Consider the following 19,652-nt stretch of genomic DNA (forward strand, 5'->3'; position numbering starts at 1 on the left):
TTTATGTGCGTATATTTAATTATTAGGTACCACTTATTAAAATATTTGGAAATTAATCTTACTGTTAGAATTAATATTATAAATATAATTTTTAAAAAAAATTGGAACTCACCTAATATTTTAATATAAAATCACTCATAAAAGGCCCAATAATCAGCCCAAACGCCCCTATTAAAATACGGCCCGGAATAGTGTGTTGCTGTTGTACACCCCGTTCGAAAATTGGGCTTTATTTATGGACCAAAGATGAAAATTTATTTATCATAACATATTTTTATATATGGAGTATTAAATTATTCAGGAATATTCATCAAATATCGTTCTTCTCAAATTATTTTTTATATTTGTACACTAGTAATAATTAATTGGTTTTATTTTTATGTTTGTTAAATAATTAATATTTTCGATTTTAGTATATGTCTGTATCATAAATGAAACATTAGGAATAAATAGAATACATATAGTACTAATTCTAATATAAAACCTTTTAATCTGATTAACTCTTCGAAATACGAATATATTTACAATTAGACTCAGAAATTTGTAATCCAATCAAAGGTCCATTCAATTAGTCCTAAAGCTAACTTAATTTAATGGGTTTATGTACACATATTTCATTATTATTCTAACTAATAAGGACCATTTATCATAATGTTTGGAAATTGGTATTACTACATCCGTTCCCCCATATTTTGACACAGTTTATTATTTTAGGTTGTCCCTAAAAATTTGACACACTCTCTTTTACTATTTTTGGTAATGGATCCATATTCCACTAACTAATTCGTACGCACATTTTATTATAAAACTAATATTTTAAAAGTATGACTTACATCCCACCAACTTTTTCAACTCACTCTCTATTAGTACATTTCTTAAAACCTGTGTCGGGTCAAAGTATGTCAAAATTTGGGGGACCGAGACAGTAATTCACATTTCTCTTACGAGAATTAACATTATAAAAAAATTAAAAAAGTCGGCTAAAATCTGATTGGTGAGTCTCTACAAATCCTGGCGCAAAAAGCAGACGCAGCTGGATATAATCTCGCCGGCGAATTCCAATGGCGGTGGCGCTTCCAATATTTTCGCTATCATCCACCGTTCGAGCTTCCTCTGTGGACACTGAGCAGCGCCTCCCTTACAACCGCCAGCGCACTTATCCGAAGAAGCCAGAACCTCTGACGGCGGCATCGCCTTCAACTTCAGCCAAAAAAACCACGAAAATCTCCATTTCAGATCTCCTCAATCGCAACATCTCAAGATCTACTACTCAAGGTATAATCTATTATTCAATTAAACTGAATTGCTCATGTATTTTTGTTGCTGATATGGTTGGGTTAATTACTCTATCGAGGTAATTGATTTTTCTGTTGAATTGTAGCTCGGATTCCGTAATTTCGTGTGTGAATGAAACTGTTAACTACGCCTCTGATGATATCTTGCTTTTATGTATGTTAATGTTAGCCATATTAATGTGCAGAGCATGTTTACTTCTTCGGAGTGTCTCATTACATGAATAATTTTTAGTGGATTGTTGGAATTTTTCCCTGATTGGTATATGCTTTTACTTCAATTGTATTTACAGTTTATTGTAAATTGTGTGTTATGGATATAGGTGAATCTAGTGAATCATATTTGGGGTATGAAACATGGACTCCCAAACCACCTAGAGTGGAGAAGCCTCGTTCTACTTTCAATCCGGCATCACTAGCTTACTTAGGCGACTGCATTTATGAGGTGCGTATTTGCTTCTCTCCTCTGTTCTCAATTGATTGTTGGTTAAAATGACTCGTGCCCTTATCAGAGGAGCTGTCTGACATGCATGTTTTTGGTATCATAGAATCTAGAATTAAGGCTGCGCATCTTTTCAAATATGCAACATCGTAGAAGATTTCGTGGTGAACTTTTAGGTGTTGTTTTGACTACATGGAAGTATATCATGAACTGATTAAGTATGTAGCATACTCTAAAATAAACTTATTAAAATAGCTTCAACATAAGTTACCTGGAGTAATATCTTTCACATTCCGCCTTGATAGATATATTTATTCTTTAGATGATTTTGATGGACATATTTGAGGTTATTTGAAATCCTTCCATGCTATCCTCATGTTTAATTTCTAATCCTTGTGCTTGCATTGTATCACTTTCTAATTCATGTTGTTTCCATATCCAAATGATGAATTATTTTTGGGATTTTGATGGTGTGTTCTATTGGTTGGGCACAGCTCTATGCTCGCAGGCATTTTTTATTCCCCCCGCTAAATATTGAAGAATTTAATGACCGGGTGATGGCTGTAGTACGTTGTGAAGCCCAGGTACTTATTGTTCCTTTCTTGTAGGACTAGGGCATCATATTTGCTTTGGGTACATGCTTCTAGATTTAAGGTTTCAGCTCCATTAATGATGCTAGACTAACTTGGTAATAAAGTACTCCTTATAAGTTTTGAATCTTCAGAAGAAGTTGAGTCTCTAGAGCTTGACTATTTAACCTTATATTTCTAGATGCATCATCCTTGTTTCTAATATATTAACTTGTAAAGCTAATTTTCATAAATGCACACCATTCTTTTGATATAGACATAATAATTTGTAATTGTTGTTCATTGAAGCTTTGTATGATACTTTCATGTTTCTTCTCTGTTTAGGAGTAATCTGTCTATGGTCCATAGTTACATACATTCCTTTTAGACAGTTTCACAGATTGTCTCATTCTTTTATTAAAGGGATTGTTGTAGAGTCACAATGATGTGTAACCAAACATTGAAGCATGCCTCTTTCATAGCCATGTTAGTGTGTTGTAAGGAATTAAAACTGGAAAATGTGCTTTGATAGCACACAAACATTTATCTTATGCTCATTATCACTTTTTGAGTTTTCTGAAAAATCAATATTGTTGCCATGTTTCAGGATGCAATGCTTCAAAAACTTACAAGGGATAATTTCTTATCACCAGAGGAGAGGTGTGTAGCTTGTCTAGTTTCCTTCTTGGCTCTTTCCATTTGCTTAATTTTAACTTTTGTTTCTGTGAGCAGTAATTAAGATACTATACAAAATTTATCACTTCTTTTAAAAGTCATTCAGCTGTTAGTATAACTCAATATGGATGGATTTCAAGTATATCCTCGAATGAGCCCATGGTCCTTTTTGAGTCTCTAGAGTCTATATCAGATTATGCAGTTCCTCCTAACTCTTATCATACAAACTTATCACCTCATGGTCCAGCCTTTCAATACCCTCTTTTGAAGTACTATAAAATAGTGATGTCGATAGAATCTGTTGTTATATGTTGATGATTTAAACAAGCATCGAACATCCAGGGAAGTGCTGCGTTGGGGGAAAAATATTGGTTCCTCCAAAACAAGGACGAAGAAGAGAGCAGGTGTGGCCGTTTACAACAGAGCATCTTCATTGGAGACACTTGTAAATTTCTTATATCTTATGCTTTCACTAAATCCTAAAGTGTCTCTTGCATTAGGTCCTTGTACTTTTAACGTTTCCCATCCAGTGCCTTCTAAAATTTTAAATCCTAGAGTATCATTATCATGAAGAAGAATGGCAGTATGCGGTCTTCTGCATTTATTTCCAGTGTTTTCCTTACACTGTTCTTATCATGTTGTGGTCATATGTGATCTTGCTATACTGATTATGTACACAGTGACACTATTATGTTCCACACTCTATGTGTCAATTTGGATTTCCACAATGATGTAGATCTTGTTGAAGACTCAATTACCTTGTTTTATTGGATGTATGATCTGTGCATGCATCCATTAGGTGCGCTTAAGCTAAATTGCAAGTAAGTGTTCTTGCCTTGAAGGGTAATATGGTGTACACTTTCTGTTTCAGGTAGGTTACTTGTATCTTACAAATGTTCAGCGGCTAGATGAGATCATGGAAAGAATAGGCTTTTCCACTGATACTTCTACCGACTTAGAACAAGGGGAAGGAAATGTTAACCACAACACCGATCTTTCCAAGATATGACTAACCCATGAAAGGAACTCCAGCGAGGTACAGTTTCACATAAACACCTTACCCCGTGACTTGCTTTTTACACCTAATGTAAAGAATAAACTTAATGCTGTTGCTTTTTACTAAGCAGGCGTTACCATTCTATTCTTCACGCATCATGTTCTCCCAGTGAAATCCAGTTGCTCCTTGCAGATTGCTCGTTGCAACGTGTAAAATGAAAGGTCCCTTGCATCAAAAGGCCAATTAAAGAAAGCAAGTAAAGACTGTAACTGGGCCGGAATTCTTGATCGGGTACTTGATTACTATCCCCTTGCATTGATCCCTAGATATATGACAAAAATGGACAGGTTAAAAAGTTTTATTATGTCACATGGTCAATTGAGCTTTTCCTCAACTGCTTTATGGAACTTTTCATATATTGACATCGACTACTTTGTATATATATCGAGATGATTTGTAACCTTGTTCTACAATGATCCACACGACATGTGCTAGGCAACATGAGTCTTAAATTCACCTTCTGTCTGTATCCATACTCTTTTACAGACTGCTTGTCTACTTATTTCACGAGCTGTGAGTGTGTTTGTTGAAATCAGATAAATGGTTCACACAAATATAGAAAGGTCACAACTAGAGATGCCCAAATTTAGGGCCAAAATTTTTATCCGTTTCGCGGATGAGGTGATCTCATGTGAGGCCGACTTGACCGTGAAGTCGATTATGAACTAGGGTAATTCAATCCACTTAAAAGTTAAAACCTTGCATTTAGTGTAGAGGTCCAGCTTGAAAGTGCAGTTGGTTGGCCCCTTTTCTGCCCTTGACAAACATGTATCATCTCTCAATGTTAGTATTTCTTTTTTAAGAGCAAATGAGAATTAATTTATTGCGTAAAAGTCGATGATAAGCGTGACAACATTGTGGGGTTTAGGCTGTTGGGATTTTGGCCCCATAAAGAGAGCTACAACTACAAGTTGGATAATTAAATACTTCCAAATTTTGCAAGTTGTAATGAAATTATTTTTGGATTTTGGCCCTATCTCATTTTCAACCCACACAAAAAATGAGATAAAGAGTGAAACTTTTAGAGTTGGAACTATCTTAAAGATGAAGTGCAACTTGGTACGAAGCTTTACCTTTAATCAATAAGTCGAGAGTTTGATTCAATATAGTTATAAATGTAACCTTAAATCAATAGGTCGGGAGTTCGATTCAACATGGTTATAAATGTAAATATTGTATCACTATTGAGCATCTTTTAAAAAAAGTATCAAGAACATTAGCAATATCATTGATACGATGCCATAAAATGTGATCAATGTCACGTGTGATGCCTTAACAGAATAAATTTTAATATATGATTAACAATTGTAATTAAAGAATGTGAATTGACATGCAATTAATCATATGACTTCAATAATGTAGAGGAAAACATATGTTTTCGAGATCTGTCCCTACAAAAGTCTTAAATTTGAGGGTGATTGGGTGACCTACAATAAACAAAAAAACATTATGTACCTTTTAAAATGATTATTTATTTACTGTAACCAGCTTTCTCATTTCATATTAATGTTTCCTAGTATAACCAATAGTGCACCTCAATTTTGATTGAACGAAACTTGTGCCCACATCGACTTTTGTATGTCCCTCTATTTTTCATTTTTATCCCATTGAATGAATTTTGTCTTTGAGTTTCTTGGGACCAACTAATATTCTTGCATGTGCATGATTCTAAATTTCTAATAGTGAAACATTAATTATTTAGTGGCCCTCATCTTCTCGATCTTGATATAGTTATGCAAATTTCACATAAAATTCTAGATGAGATGCTTTTGGTTCTAATACATCTGTTTCCGTTCGTCCCCAAAATTTGTTTTATTTCACTTTTATCATTTTTGGTAGTGGACCTCATATTCCACTAACTCATTCCTACTCACATTTCATTATAAAACTAATACTCCATATGTAAAAGTAGGACCCACAATCCACTAACTTTTTCAACTCACTTTTCATTACATTTCTTAAAACTCGTGCCCGGTCAAAGTGGGACAAATTTTGGTGGACGGGGTAGTAACATTTTTTATTTTACCAACCGCATAGATATCAAAATTAGATTTACTTTTACTTTATTAGTTTATCTAAAGTTAAGTAAGGAGTACAAAACAAATCGAGCTTTGACATGTTACTTAGTTATGGTACTAATTAGGGATCACACGAGTAATTAAATAATTAATGATATAATTAAGACTAGTAAGGCTATTTAGATTGAAGAAATAATGGAGAATCAAATAGGGGCTCAATAATAATGATAATAAAGATTTGCTTGGATAGTAGGTTATAGGTAGACACAATTATGTACATATAGTAATGGGTTGTTGGTTAGCAGTGGATGAAGGTCATGTGCATTGCTAACTAATTAAATAATTTTAAATTGATATTGCAAAATTTAAAATTCAAAGAGTGTCTAATTTTCATTTATTAAATGAAGCAAACTTTTTCTTCCCGGCAAGCAAAATCAATTCCTTCCATATCAATGCTCATCGAGTAAGTTTTAAACACCAAAATGTTCATGGTTAGTTCACATCCGATCGATTGCAGTTCAATCTTTATTTTGAATTAATTTTTATAACAATAATTTTTAACTTAATAATTTTTTTATTAATAATAGCAGTAATAATTGGTATTCTTTTATTAAGTGTATGGTACTTATTTGAACGATTGATAGCAACTCTTCTAGATTGTAAAAAAAATGTTAAAATTAAAATTCATTCTAAAATTCGGAAAAATTACATCCAAATTACAAATTATTACGCACAATTGAATTTGAAATTATAAATAACCCCAAAAAACACAATTCCAATGTGAAGAAAATGACTTTCCCATACGAAGACAATTTACGAGGCTCTAGGGGTGGGGAAATGGTTCTCGGTTCTTGGTTAACAGAGAACCGAACTATATTTTTCGGTTATTGGTTAACCGAGAACCGAAAAAATAAGGTTAAGGTTCGGTTAGTGGGTTTAGGATTTGGACGGTTCTCGGTTCTAACCGAGAACCGGAAGGTTAGAACCAAAGAACCGATTAGTAGATTTAATTTTGATTTTTTATAGGTTCACTTTAATTTCATAAACCCTACACCTTTCAAGTTTCAAAGAACAATGTTGTGGTAGAAACCAAACTCTATGTCCCTATAATTTGTTTGCATTTCAAACAAGAGAAAAAACAAATTATCTCTCTGATTCAATAACCAATCTCATGACAGCTACTTTGTTTATTAAATTCGGAACTTCAACGTATTAGATAAATATTGAACATTAGCAAATAACTTATAAATCTCATACTGATATAGTACATTGACTTATCTTCCATGAAAAAATTACCAAGTGTTTACCGACTCCTGATCAGTTTGGTTCCTGCGGTGGAATCGAAGACCGAACCGATCGGTTTCTCGAGGAACCGAACCAACAAAGGTTCCGATTCCGATTCTAAATTTTGGAAAAAATGGAATTCGGTTAACCGACTATCGGTTCGGTCGGAACCGAACCGACCGAATCCCCACCCCTACAAGGCTCAATGTGAAAAACAATTGTTATCAAGATTTTAAGCGAATAAAAAAATAGTTATATTTCACAAATTAAACCAACCCATGTGTTTAATAACCAAGATTCAATAATCACGTGCAATCCACCTCCCGATCAAGACCAATAAGAACCGAGCGTAGAGTAAACGCGCTACTTAGGACGTGATAAAACGGATCAACCGACCACATTGGGATTGACAATTTAGAATCTTTGTACATCAAAATTTCAATAAGCGCGTTTAGGCACAGCTTTTACGCAACAGCCAAACAGCCCCTTATTGTTTTGTTTCTTTGTTTTTCTTAATTTTTCCATTTTTTCTGCTTTAATGGGAACAAGAGAAAAGTTTCCTAAATGTCTCTTAAACAATGGAAACCCCATATTATTAAATTTTAATTTGAATATTTGAAGCTTAAAAATAGAAGTGTTGGGCAACGGGGGGACCCAATTCTTGGTGGGTTTGGTCCTAATCCTAATCGCTAGCTACTAACAATTAAACTTAGGATATTAAGTTATATTTTAAAGCATAAATTACGGAAGGAGATCGTTTCAAAATTAATTGTACTGAATGTGAATGCCTGAATAAACCCAACAAAAAATATTTTTTATTAGGTGAATGCCTGGAGTAATGAATTTTAGATCGTTCCAATAGATTAAAGAATGTGATAATTTTTTCATTCACTTTGAAAATTTATGGAGTCCAAATTATTGATCAATCCAATGATCCAGCCATGAAAAATTGTTGGGCTGCCTAAGAATTGATCCCATCGTCCATAATTAAAAATCTCATATTTAATCGGCACAAATTTTAAAAAATTGCTTGGCTAAGTAAAGTGTACAAAAAAAGTTAAGGAAATGTGGAGAATACTTTTATTTATTGATTTCTGATAAAATGTGAGTGATATGAATTAGTGGAACGTAGAATCCACTAACCAAATATAGTAAAAGTGAAATGAGACATTTATTACGGAAGGAATATATATTTTCAAGATGCTATGGGTGTATGAAAAAATTGGGTTCACTTTCACTTTTATTTACCTAAACACGAGTTACACATGAATAAAATATGCGGCACATAAATTGGTATCGTTTTAACCTACAGTAAAACTAGAATAAAGTAATCTTTTTCAAAGTAATGGTGTATTTTGTCACATCATAGTTAAAAATTAAAAAGTTATAATTTATATTTTGTTTTAAAAATTATACTCTAACCAAGATCATCAAAATTTATGATTTAAATGGTAATCATCCATAAATATAAATATTATTAAATCAAATTTTAGATATAATATTACGAAAAAACCATGTATATATATATTGGGATTTATTGAAATTTTTTCTAAATTTATGCCATGCATATAAACCAAATATTAGGGTCATCTTCTAATGCTTATAGCATCACAATCAAAAATTAAGACCAAATCTCCACCCTTGGATCTTAAAATGAGTGGTTGAGATTAAATCTTACGAATCTCAATAAATAGTAGACAAAATCTCAATACAGTTTTATTGAGATTTCACATGCATTATGTTGAGATTTCGCATGAATAATGTTGAGATTTTATATGCATTATATTGAGATTTTTTTATGTGTTTGTTGATAAAGAATATGTTACGAAAACTGAAACAAAAATCATCAAATTTCATCATCCGAATGTCGCCGGAACATATGCAAGTGAGATATCGTTAGAATGCTTATAAAATTACCTTTAATTTGATATATTTTTTGCTAAAAAATAATATAAATCGAGTGAGTTATGTAAATTTAAAGTTTTAATAAGAGAGAATTGACATTAATACCCTTCAATTTTATTTAATACTCATTTAAAATTTTCCACCTGTCATTATATCCACCACTAGATCTTCTAATCTAATGGTTGAAAATTAATCTCATTTTTTATTACTAATTAGTTAGTAATTGATCACATCCCTCAAATATTATACACATATTTAAATCAAAATTCTAACTATTTGATCAGAAACATTAAAATATATCCAAAATTATTCATGAAATATTAGAACAATATAATAATGGAACGCGGTGCAACTGGTTATTTAACACACACCGAGTGTTTTTGGGAGTAAATAAACCAACAGCAAGCAGAGAGGGGGCAAAGCAATGCTCATTTTCCCTGTTTGCTGCTAAAATTTGGAACTTTTTTGTGCTGAATTCTTTCTCTCTTATTGGAAGAAGCATAGAGAATAAAGTGGGAAAAGGGGATAGAAGAATCAAGCATCTTTTGCAAAAGATAGTGGGAGAAGTGAAAATAAGCAAACAAGAAAAGAAAAGAAAGCTCATTTCTCTCTAAATATTCAATCTTGGAGAAGGGTTTCTCGGCATTATGGGTTTGAAATTGAATATCGCAATTTGCAATGTGATTTTTGTGGTGTTATTGAGCTCATGGGTTTCTAGAGTGGAAGGCTCTGTTTCGTATGATTCAAGGGCCATTTCTGTTAATGGGGAGAGGAAGATTCTTATCTCTGGATCAATACACTATCCAAGAAGCACTCCTGAGGTATATTAATGGCAATGTAGCCCCAAATCTTTCCTTTTCTTTTCCCATTAATTGCATTTTGTTTAAAGAAATTTTTCTTTTAATAGTAACTTTTTCCTTTTTGGGAGGTGTAGATGTGGCCAGATCTTATTCAGAAGGCAAAGGAAGGTGGAATTGATGTGATTCAGACTTATGTTTTTTGGAATGGGCATGAGCCTGAACCTGGAAAGGTTGAATCTGTGTGTGTGTGTGTTTTATTATATTTTCTGATTTTCTCACAGAAATGTTTCTTTTTGATGAATATTTTTGCAGTATTATTTTGAGGAGAGGTATGATTTAGTGAAGTTTATTAAGCTGATTAAGGAAGCTGGGCTTTATGTCCATCTCAGAATTGGTCCTTATGCTTGTGCTGAGTGGAATTTTGGGTAATGATGCTAAACAAGCTGAGGATTTTCTAAATATGTGTGATTTTCTTGCATGATTTTTGAAGTTTTGTTTGTTTGTTTGCTGTTTCCTATTTTCAGGGGTTTCCCAGTTTGGTTGAAGTATGTTCCAGGGATTAGTTTCAGGACAAATAATGAGCCTTTTAAGGTTTGAATCTGATTTTGACATTTGAAGGTTTTGCTCCATAGATTGATATTTCAGAGCCCCTTTTAATTGGTTTTCTTGTTTGTGTATTCTGAAATGGCTTGTTGACAAAAGGCTGCTATGCAAAAGTTCACAACCATGATTGTGGACATGATGAAAGCCGAAAAGCTGTACGAAACTCAGGGCGGTCCGATCATACTATCTCAGGTAGTTGAATTTCCATCAAGAAAATATCTAAAGCATTAATAATGTTCTTTCCTTTCTAAAAATGTGTTCTTTGTTATAGATTGAAAATGAGTATGGACCGATGGAATACGAGCTAGGTGCACCAGCGGTGGCTTACTCAGAATGGGCAGCCAAAATGGCGGTGGATCTCGGCACTGGTGTCCCGTGGATCATGTGCAAGCAGGACGACGCCCCCGACCCAATTGTTAGTATTGCTCCTTTTTCTCACTTGAGTTTCAGTAGTGGGCTTGTGCAGTTTTTTGTCCCCATTCATAGTAATAAATCTTGTTTAAGATCTTGTCACTCTTGCACATGGTTTCGCTTCATAAATCTATCTTGCCATGATGCCAATCTGGCTGGTTGTCTTCAATTAAATAATCACAGAAGTGTGGAATCTGCCTCTTGATTATAAAATTAGCATGCTCAATTTCAACCATCACTCCTATTTTTGGAAGAATTATTTGTATAATCCAAAGGTTTCCATCTTTAGATCAGCTCTACAGGCTTTGAGTTTGCTTTTTTACTTTGCCTTTTCAGATTAATACTTGCAATGGTTACTACTGTGATTACTTCTCGCCCAATAAGGCTTATAAACCGAAGATGTGGACTGAAGCATGGACCGGCTGGTACTTACCGAAACTGACTTTTTAGCGAAATATATGTAACAGGATTATAACGTCTTGCAATATTGGTACTAGGTTTACTGAATTCGGAGGTCCAGTTCCGTACCGGCCAGTTGAAGACATGGCCTATTCCGTCGCCAAATTTATTCAATCAGGAGGTTCTTACATAAACTATTATATGGTAAACTGTTTATTTCCTCTAAACATGGTGAATACATAAAACTGATGATGGATTTATTTGAGCTAAGTGTGTTTTACATCCTTTTCTATCAGTTCCATGGAGGTACAAATTTTGGGCGGACTGCTGGCGGTCCATTCATCGCTACAAGCTACGACTACGATGCACCTCTTGATGAATATGGTTCGTACACAATTTTTTCCCCGTTGATGTGACACAGTGTTTGGCTTCCATTTCGATTTAAGCATTTTACCGCCTACACGACTAAATTTCTAGTGGCTCGACGAATCTTGACATCTTAATTTTTCATATGTAGGACTACCGAGGGAGCCAAAGTATGGTCATCTGAAAGACTTGCATCGAGCCATCAAGCTCTGTGAGCCAGCTCTATTATCTGGAGATCTTACAGTAACGTCACTCGGAAACTATCAGGAGGTCTGCTTTAGTTTATTAGTTACAATCCCCCCTTTATCGTTTCCATCAGCTATGACAAATATGTGACATTCTTCCGTGCAGGCTCATGTTTACAAATCAAAGTCCGGTCTTTGTGCTGCTTTTCTTGGAAATTATGATCAGCATTCATTTGCTAAAGTGGCGTTTGCGGACCAGCACTACAACTTGCCTCCGTGGTCCATCAGCATCCTTCCCGACTGCAAGAATACTGTTTACAATACAGCAAGGGTAAGAAATGGCCTTTCAGCCTCGTGTTTATATTGAGAGAGCGAATGTATTTGTGGAGCATCTTGATATATGTTTACTTTTTTTGGTGAAGATTGGTGCCCAAAGCTCCCAAATGAAGATGACCCCGGTCAGCAAAGAATTTGAGTGGACGTCATACAACGAAGAGGCTGCATCACGTGGGGCCAACTCGTTTACGATGGTTGGATTGGTGGAGCAGGTTAATACCACCAGAGACAACACTGACTATTTATGGTACACAACAGAGTAAGTCTGTTCGTCGTGATATAACTAGCATTGTAATAGAATTAGACCATTCTTTTCCTTTCTCAGTTTCTTGTTCGTTTGTTGTTATTCAGAGTGGAGATTGACCCGAGCGAGGGATTTTTAAGAGGTGGGAAGCCTCCCGTTCTTACAGTATCGTCTGCTGGACACGCCCTGCACGTATTTATCAACGGACAACTTTCAGGTAGGCGATCTAATGGATAATGTCAAGTATTGTAAATCTCGTTCGATGTAACAGTCACTGCAAAGCATTCTGGTTCGACAACAAGAAACTGTTTTCAATTACCACTTAATTTTGGACATTATTTCTCTCAGGAACTGCCTATGGAAGTCTAGAAGATCCCAGATTAACCTTTAGTGACAGCGTGCCTCTGAAAGCCGGAGTAAACCAAATCTCGCTACTGAGCATTGCTGTTGGTCTCCCGGTACATTTTCTATCTCTTCTCTGCCTCTCATGCATAAACGGAAGCCTTATCTTTTAATTCTTGTTAACACATCTTCATTTGCATAAGCGCAGAATATCGGCCCACATTTTGAAACATGGAAGGCCGGAGTTCTTGGTCCTGTTTCACTCACTGGTCTTAATGAGCGGAGAAGAGACTTAACATGGCAAAAATGGTCTTATACGGTTAGTTTACAAAACCTGTGTAGTACTATTTATCCCCGATCCCTCCCTGCATTCCCGTTTGTTAACTCGTCCTCACTCTGGAATCTGGACAGGTCGGTCTAGAAGGAGAATCCCTTAGCCTTCATTCAATCAGTGGAAGCTCTTCTGTAGAATGGGTTGAAGGATCGCTCGTAAGTGAAAGGCAACCGTTGACGTGGTACAAGGTAAACGTATTTCAATTATTTTTCTCTATACAACAAACTAAGTATAAGAATGATGTATACTAATGACTGAGTTCAACTTTATAGTCATTTTTTCTTTATCGTTAAGTTTTCGTGTAAATACAAGCAGTATTTTTCTCTTCGTTTTCCAGACTACTTTCAACGCTCCAGAAGGAGACGAGCCTCTGGCTTTGGATATGAACACCATGAGTAAAGGTCAGGTGTGGATAAATGGTCAAAGCATCGGGCGCTACTGGACCCAGTACAAAGCGTCTAATGGCTGCACGCCCTGCAATTATACGGGTTGGTTCACCGAGAAAAAATGCCTAACCAACTGCGGTGAAGCTTCTCAGAGATGGTAATGCGAAATCAATTTACTTTACTCCTCTTTCACTCAGATAAGAGCACGAATTTGATAAAGCTCGGATTTTTATGTTGTAGGTACCACGTTCCTCGCTCCTGGCTCCGTCCAACGGGAAATTTGTTGGTCGTGTTTGAAGAATGGGGAGGGAATCCTTACGGGATCACTCTCGTGAAGAGGGAAGTAGCAAGTGTATGCTCTGATATATATGAATGGCAGCCGACCTTAGTGAACTGGGAGCTGCGGTCATATTGGAAAGTCGACAAACCATTGAGGCCGAAAGCTCACCTCTCGTGTGCTACGGGTCAGAAGATCTCATCCATCAAGTTTGCTAGCTTTGGAACACCTGAAGGCACCTGTGGAAACTTCCAACAGGGGAGCTGCCACGCATTCCATTCCTACGACGTTTTTGAAAGGGTATTACCTTACATCATCTTACACACATTTACCTCTTTCTGCATTTTATGACCGTCTCCCGTGTCTGATTTCGGCCTTCTCGTTCTCTTTACAGTACTGTGTCGGCCAGCAATCTTGCGTGGTGCCTATAACACCCGAGATCTTTGGTGGAGATCCATGTCCGAATGTGATGAAGAAACTCTCGGTCGAGGCCATCTGCAGCTAACAAGAGGCGCTCGTTTATTTCTTTCGATGCAGGTACTCCTACACCACAGTCAATTTTGAGACCACATTGTTCACCACAACCATTTTTATTTGGGCTAAGTTGGGTTGAAGTTGTACATACTTGCAACACACACCATCTAAGTCCAAAATCACAGTAGATTTTAACGATGATTCGACAGAAGAACGTGTATATATAGATAGTTTTCGTCATTGTTCATCGTGCATCGCTGCGTTGTAAGGCGCATCGTGGCAACGAAATGAGTCCATGTGCAGTCTCATGACTTGTGAGGTTGTAGTATTTCTCATGTTGAAGAAATCCATTTGTTAGAAATGCTTTTGCAAGTATCAAGATTTGTTGGTGACATGTTGTTTGTTGATTTTTATTTCTTGGCTTTTGGATTATCTTGTGTTGAGTTAAGAGGATCAATTTAGTGTACATCGTTGCTATGTGTAGTAGATCAAATCAAGATTAAGCTAATTTAAATGTTAAAAAAATATGGAAAATTGATCTTTCATTATTAATAATCAACTAAAAAACAAGGGTTAATTGTGTATGTGTTAAGATTTAGTCTCTTCCATATTTTTCAAAATTTGAATGTTTCTATTAATTCTTGATTGTCCCATTGTTTTTTTCTCAAACAAATACGATGTTGAGTTGGAGCATATGTGTAAAATTTTGATAATATTGATTAGGGTTTTTTGCCTATAAATGCATGAACTTTCAATTTTTCAATTACAATGTGAATGATTAAATGACGTATCTTGAGCCTCGAAACTAAATAATGAAATACTAATAAAACAAATTTGGTCATATGAGACTTTTTCACAACTTCGTGTATTGTTATTAAATTTTTAATAGGCAAATAACTCTAAAAAAGAAGCATTATTGTAGTATGAAAAATATAGTATTTGTTTTGTAAATAAATGCTGAATTGACCAAAAACTAAGATGTATAGGAATGTCTATGTTATGATCAAATACTATCTTTTGGATTGATATTTACCAAATTCTTTAATTCATTAGGCAATATATTTCCAAAACTGTAATATGATGGGCAAAGAAATGAAAGAATACCAACATAAAATATCTATAATAATATTAATACACTTTTTAATTTAGATCAAACAAATATTAGTAGGCAGCCTACAAATTAGCAAAAATATTGGGATTTAGGTAATACTACCATTTTCCAAATACAACAATGAGGTACGCAATAAAAAACCGCATTCCACATATAAAAAGATGTATGGAATTTTATTTTTTACTTTTTTCCCAATTATTAGAATTAGGCTGATTAAATCAGACCCCCAAAAATAAATCAACCACACAAGATATTCGCAATTAATTTGTTTTTTTTTTAATTAACCCTCTTTTGTCGCCAACCAAAAATCCATGACAAATGGTGACATAAGCCTCAAGCACACTAAAATTTGTAAAATCCTTAATTTGGACACAAATTGCAATGATTTGCAACAAAATGTAAGCTTCTTAAATGCAAATAATATACATTTAGTAATGTAAGCCAAAACACTTACTCCTCAAGCACACAATCCAAAGCACAATAAATGAAAAATATAAATAGTTTTAAAGCTTAATTTAGTAATGTTAGGATGCCCAATTTCCAAGATTTCCTCATATATTCAAATCATTCTGGAAGAATGGAATCTCATTTTTTTCCACAAATGACAAAACCTAAAACCTTAGGTCAATAAGAATAATACCTTGAGCTCCCATTTTCAAGAATTGAAAACCTAACCTAGACCTTCCTTTCCTAAGAATTCAAATAATCTTCACAAATAAAAAATAATGGAAAATTACCCTAAAAAATCATGAATTCTAGTACAATGTTGATCTTTTCAATCAAACGACGATGTTTCTTTCGAGATAGATACTCATCAGCGGTAACGTCCACGTATAATTTTTCGAGTGTCACATCAGATTTAATTTTGCCAGAAAAATCACCAAAACTTCATAATTTTTTCCGTTAATTCTAATGAAGCGAAATCAAATCGACCGAAATTATTCAAAATTTATAATTTTTTCAACAATTTAATCTCATTTCTAAACCTAGAACAAAACAAAAAAGATTACTTGGAAGAGTTAGAAAAAGCAAAAACTTGGTAAATACAAACAAAAGAGAAAAACTGATTCAGAAGAAGCGGTTTCAGTTCACCTGATTCAAATTGCAAAAATTCCAAATCCACTTTTTATTATAAAAATATTATCTTTGCAAAAAAACACACGAACACACAGTGAGAAAAGAAAACTCACCACTTTCTCTTTCTCTTTAACCATGGCGGCCACCCCACTTCTTCTTCTTCTCCCAATCACCACTCTCAATTCGCCGCAGCAAGCTTCAATCTTTCGCGTTACAATGTCCTCCTGCCTCTCCTTCTTCCTCCTCCTCACCCTCTCCATCCTCCTCTTCACCCTCTACACAATCTTCAAGAATCACAATGGCGGAAAGGGGGAAGAGGGCTCGGTAAAAATCCAATCTTTACCCGAAAACGCCGCCGAGAAGCCGAATCAGGAAACGGGCCGAGAGCCTGGCCCGGGGAGTTCGGCCCGGTCACTGCTTCTCGAGATCTTGCCGCCGGAATGGGAGGCCCTTTTGGGTGGAGGGGAGGGTGCTGGTGAGGAGAGCGGGCCGGGCCGGGAGGATAAGAAGAGGAGGAAGAAACGGGCCCGGAAGAAGAAGGCCGGGCCGAGTGAGGAGGAGGAGGGGAGGAAAGGGAAGGAGGAGTTGGTGTGTTTGTATCCTTTTACGAAGTCTTGTAGTGCTACGCAGAGGAAGATCAAGCAGCAGTATGATCAGCTTGTCAAGTCTCATGGATCAAATGGATTGACTCTTGATCAGGTTTTTTTTTTTTCAATTTATACCCATTTTTTTTTAATTATAAGTTAGTTGATTGTGATTTGTGAATGTGGTTAAAGACTCAATCTTTTATTCAATGCTTAGCTATTGAGAAATGCCATTAGTATTTGATGAGAGTGTTAGTTTGACTGAATGTATACTGTACTTGAACTGAGATTGTTGAGGCTGTGTGCATCTTTAGATAGGCTTGATTTGAGAATTGAGACTATATATACATACATATGATTTGTTGATAGTTGGTAGTTGGTTTCTTGATTTGGGTCTGAAACAATGGTTTTGTTGCTGAAGCCTATCGAGATTTCGTGCTGTTTATAACTGTGGTATTTGAATGGGTGTGTTGAGTTCTTCGCTCGCCTTAAAGCTTTACATGAGCTTAGGTGGCTCTGATATGATCATATAAAAGCATAGCTCTAGTGACGACTAGTGTAATGTTAGTCTCTTTCTTGAAAGTTTTGGGGACTGAACAGATTAATCGGAGTAGATGAAAGTTCAGGGAAGAAAAGAATCTCTGCACGTTGCTAGTTTCGTGTTTGTTATCCTTCTAAATGTTTTACTCCATGGTTCTAGTTTACGCTTCAACTGATTCTGATCATATCTTTTCTTGAGCACTCAGAGGCCCGTGTAATTGAATATCCACGGGTATTATCAAATTCAGATGTATAGAACAAGGCAATCGAAGAGTAGAGGAAAAAACGTGCTGAAAAGTAGTCATACTGCTTAAGATCTCTTCTTGTATTATGTATTTAGTGAACAGTGCAAATTTTAGAATTTAAGAAAAGAAGATGCTAACTTCATTTAAATGAGGAACATGATCTGATTTAATATTAGGAGGGGTGTGGTGAAAATTGTGACGGAAACTTGAAATCATGCTGTAGTTACACTTTTTTGGCTTCTATATTAGTATCTAACAATCCCTTCAATATGTGGCCTTGAATCTATTTGATGCTGCAAAAAATTTCTAGCACTTTGCACATTTGCTGTTTTTCCAAAATTTGAGTATTCTGTGTTACTTTTTCATGTTGCAGGTTGGACAATTTGTCAATTGCCTGGTTGAAGCGAGAAACGAGCTGCAAAGCAAGTACGTTTGTTGTATACCTTTAGATTACGAGTTAAATTAAGTTTCTTAACCGTATGTTCGTAAACATCAGATCCGAAGTCATCAAGAGGAGATTCACCATCACCAAGGCCCTTCTGTTTAAGGCCGACAGATCCTCCTTTGACCGCCTCCGTCAACAGGTGCAGGAAAATCACTCTTGAGTCCTGAGTCATATTTTCGTCCACGCCATCTACTGAATCTCGATATCTTTTGTGATGCATAGATATACAAGCTGGAACTAGAGCAGAAGAGACTAGAAGAGGATGCTTTCGTGTATAACTGGCTTCAACAGCAGCTTAAGGTCTCTCCCGCATACAAGAAGGTACGTGTTACTTTATACTATCCGGCCACTGGATTGGGGTACGATTTTTTGACATCTCCTCATCTTGAAAGATGCTAGAAATCAGCGCGTGTATGGAGACGAAAGCAAAGTCCAGCAGCCCTGAAGAGAGCCAAGACGCCAGCTTCTGCGATATATCATTTGAAGAACTACTAGCACAAGAGAAGAAGGATGCGTTTTGGTACGTTTTGAACTCTTTTTCTGTGTACTTTCGTAGAGAGGGGTGTGATTGTGATGGTGATTTTTGTGCGCTGCAGGCAGAGAAACGGGAAGCTGAGAACTTGCTCGGGGTGAGAGACGAAGTTTGGCGGAAACTGATTTTAGGTGATTCAGAAATAACATGTACATCCAAAATCCAAAAATCACTCACTGCTGCAGGAATCTGATGCTGACTATGCTCTCTTGGATTCATTTGATCATTTTTGATCCTCAATTACCAGTTTTTGTGTTAGTGGAGTGTAATCCATCCAGCATAGTGCAAACAGATTTTCTGTGAATCAAGTTTTTGCATAACTTTTTTGTTATTTATACCAACCACAGTTTGATATGAACTAGCCTTCCCTCTATCCATCTGTTGTCAATCCATTTATTCTTATTACTCCACGAAAAATAGTCTTGATGTTAGACGACACGAATTTTAATGCAAAATTGATAAACCACGAGAGGAGAAAACATGGTTAAAATATGCAAAATAAGGGAGGGATTAATTTTGTGGTAAACAACCCAAAATGAAAAATTATGATTATTTTTTATGAACAAAGAAAGTGTTTGGTAAACAAAATGGCTAAGTGGATTCAATTTGAATTATATCTAAGATTTATTTATAGTCAAACGAAAGTAAATTAGAAATGTACTCAAAATTATAATACATAAATTGGGACTTATAGCTACACGAAATGTTAATTTATGTAT

General features: G+C 35.5%; 3 protein-coding genes across 4 annotated transcripts; all 3 read left to right on the forward strand.

Annotated features, from left to right (window-relative positions):
• Window positions 1-975: 975 nt before the first annotated feature.
• Window positions 976-4,520, forward strand: LOC125204586 (uncharacterized). Of its 2 annotated transcripts, none has more exons than XM_089060397.1 (7): window positions 976-1,275; window positions 1,616-1,737; window positions 2,229-2,318; window positions 2,911-2,963; window positions 3,321-3,423; window positions 3,850-4,014; window positions 4,106-4,520. In XM_089060397.1, the coding sequence occupies exons 1-6, from the start codon at window positions 1,062-1,064 to the stop codon at window positions 3,985-3,987; spliced, it is 720 nt and encodes a 239-aa protein (XP_088916523.1). In that variant the 5' UTR covers window positions 976-1,061; the 3' UTR covers window positions 3,988-4,014; window positions 4,106-4,520. The 2 variants fall into 2 exon arrangements, with proteins under 2 accessions (XP_088916523.1, XP_088916524.1); XM_089060398.1 differs by having other exon boundaries at window positions 4,168-4,520.
• Window positions 4,521-9,638: 5,118 nt separating this feature from the next.
• On the forward strand, window positions 9,639-14,831 carry LOC125204425 (beta-galactosidase-like). The gene is made up of 19 exons (XM_048103087.2): window positions 9,639-10,063; window positions 10,177-10,272; window positions 10,355-10,467; window positions 10,567-10,633; window positions 10,745-10,837; window positions 10,917-11,060; window positions 11,393-11,481; window positions 11,554-11,659; window positions 11,752-11,839; window positions 11,973-12,091; window positions 12,173-12,337; window positions 12,429-12,601; window positions 12,694-12,803; window positions 12,935-13,044; window positions 13,137-13,247; window positions 13,340-13,450; window positions 13,600-13,805; window positions 13,889-14,225; window positions 14,320-14,831. The coding sequence occupies exons 1-19, from the start codon at window positions 9,890-9,892 to the stop codon at window positions 14,428-14,430; spliced, it is 2,523 nt and encodes an 840-aa protein (XP_047959044.2). The 5' UTR covers window positions 9,639-9,889; the 3' UTR covers window positions 14,431-14,831.
• Window positions 14,832-16,657: 1,826 nt separating this feature from the next.
• Window positions 16,658-19,306, forward strand: LOC125204433 (CA-responsive protein). Its single transcript, XM_048103098.2, has 6 exons — window positions 16,658-17,286; window positions 18,330-18,382; window positions 18,453-18,540; window positions 18,624-18,722; window positions 18,794-18,921; window positions 18,998-19,306. Exons 1-6 carry the CDS (start codon window positions 16,723-16,725, stop codon window positions 19,032-19,034), a joined length of 969 nt encoding a protein of 322 aa, XP_047959055.2. The 5' UTR covers window positions 16,658-16,722; the 3' UTR covers window positions 19,035-19,306.
• The last annotated feature ends 346 nt before the right edge of the window (window positions 19,307-19,652 follow it).

The sequence above is a fragment of the Salvia hispanica genome, chromosome 6 (assembly GCF_029641045.1).
Source record: "Salvia hispanica isolate PSC_SH4W2 chromosome 6, Shi_PSC_v1, whole genome shotgun sequence".
Classification (NCBI taxonomy): Eukaryota; Viridiplantae; Streptophyta; class Magnoliopsida; order Lamiales; family Lamiaceae; genus Salvia; species Salvia hispanica.

Coding starts and splice junctions, on each gene's coding strand:
- LOC125204425 (XM_048103087.2), top strand. CDS start 9,890: ATGGGTTTGAAATTGAATATCGCAATTTGCAATGTGATTTTTGTGGTG. Junction 12,092..12,172: donor CACTCGGAAACTATCAGGAG/GTCTGCTTTAGT, acceptor TCTTCCGTGCAG/GCTCATGTTTACAAATCAAA. Junction 13,045..13,136: donor GCATTGCTGTTGGTCTCCCG/GTACATTTTCTA, acceptor GCATAAGCGCAG/AATATCGGCCCACATTTTGA.
- LOC125204586 (XM_089060397.1), top strand. CDS start 1,062: ATGGCGGTGGCGCTTCCAATATTTTCGCTATCATCCACCGTTCGAGCT. Junction 2,319..2,910: donor TAGTACGTTGTGAAGCCCAG/GTACTTATTGTT, acceptor GCCATGTTTCAG/GATGCAATGCTTCAAAAACT. Junction 2,964..3,320: donor TTCTTATCACCAGAGGAGAG/GTGTGTAGCTTG, acceptor TCGAACATCCAG/GGAAGTGCTGCGTTGGGGGA.
- LOC125204433 (XM_048103098.2), top strand. CDS start 16,723: ATGGCGGCCACCCCACTTCTTCTTCTTCTCCCAATCACCACTCTCAAT. Junction 18,383..18,452: donor AGAAACGAGCTGCAAAGCAA/GTACGTTTGTTG, acceptor CGTAAACATCAG/ATCCGAAGTCATCAAGAGGA. Junction 18,922..18,997: donor GAGAAGAAGGATGCGTTTTG/GTACGTTTTGAA, acceptor TGTGCGCTGCAG/GCAGAGAAACGGGAAGCTGA.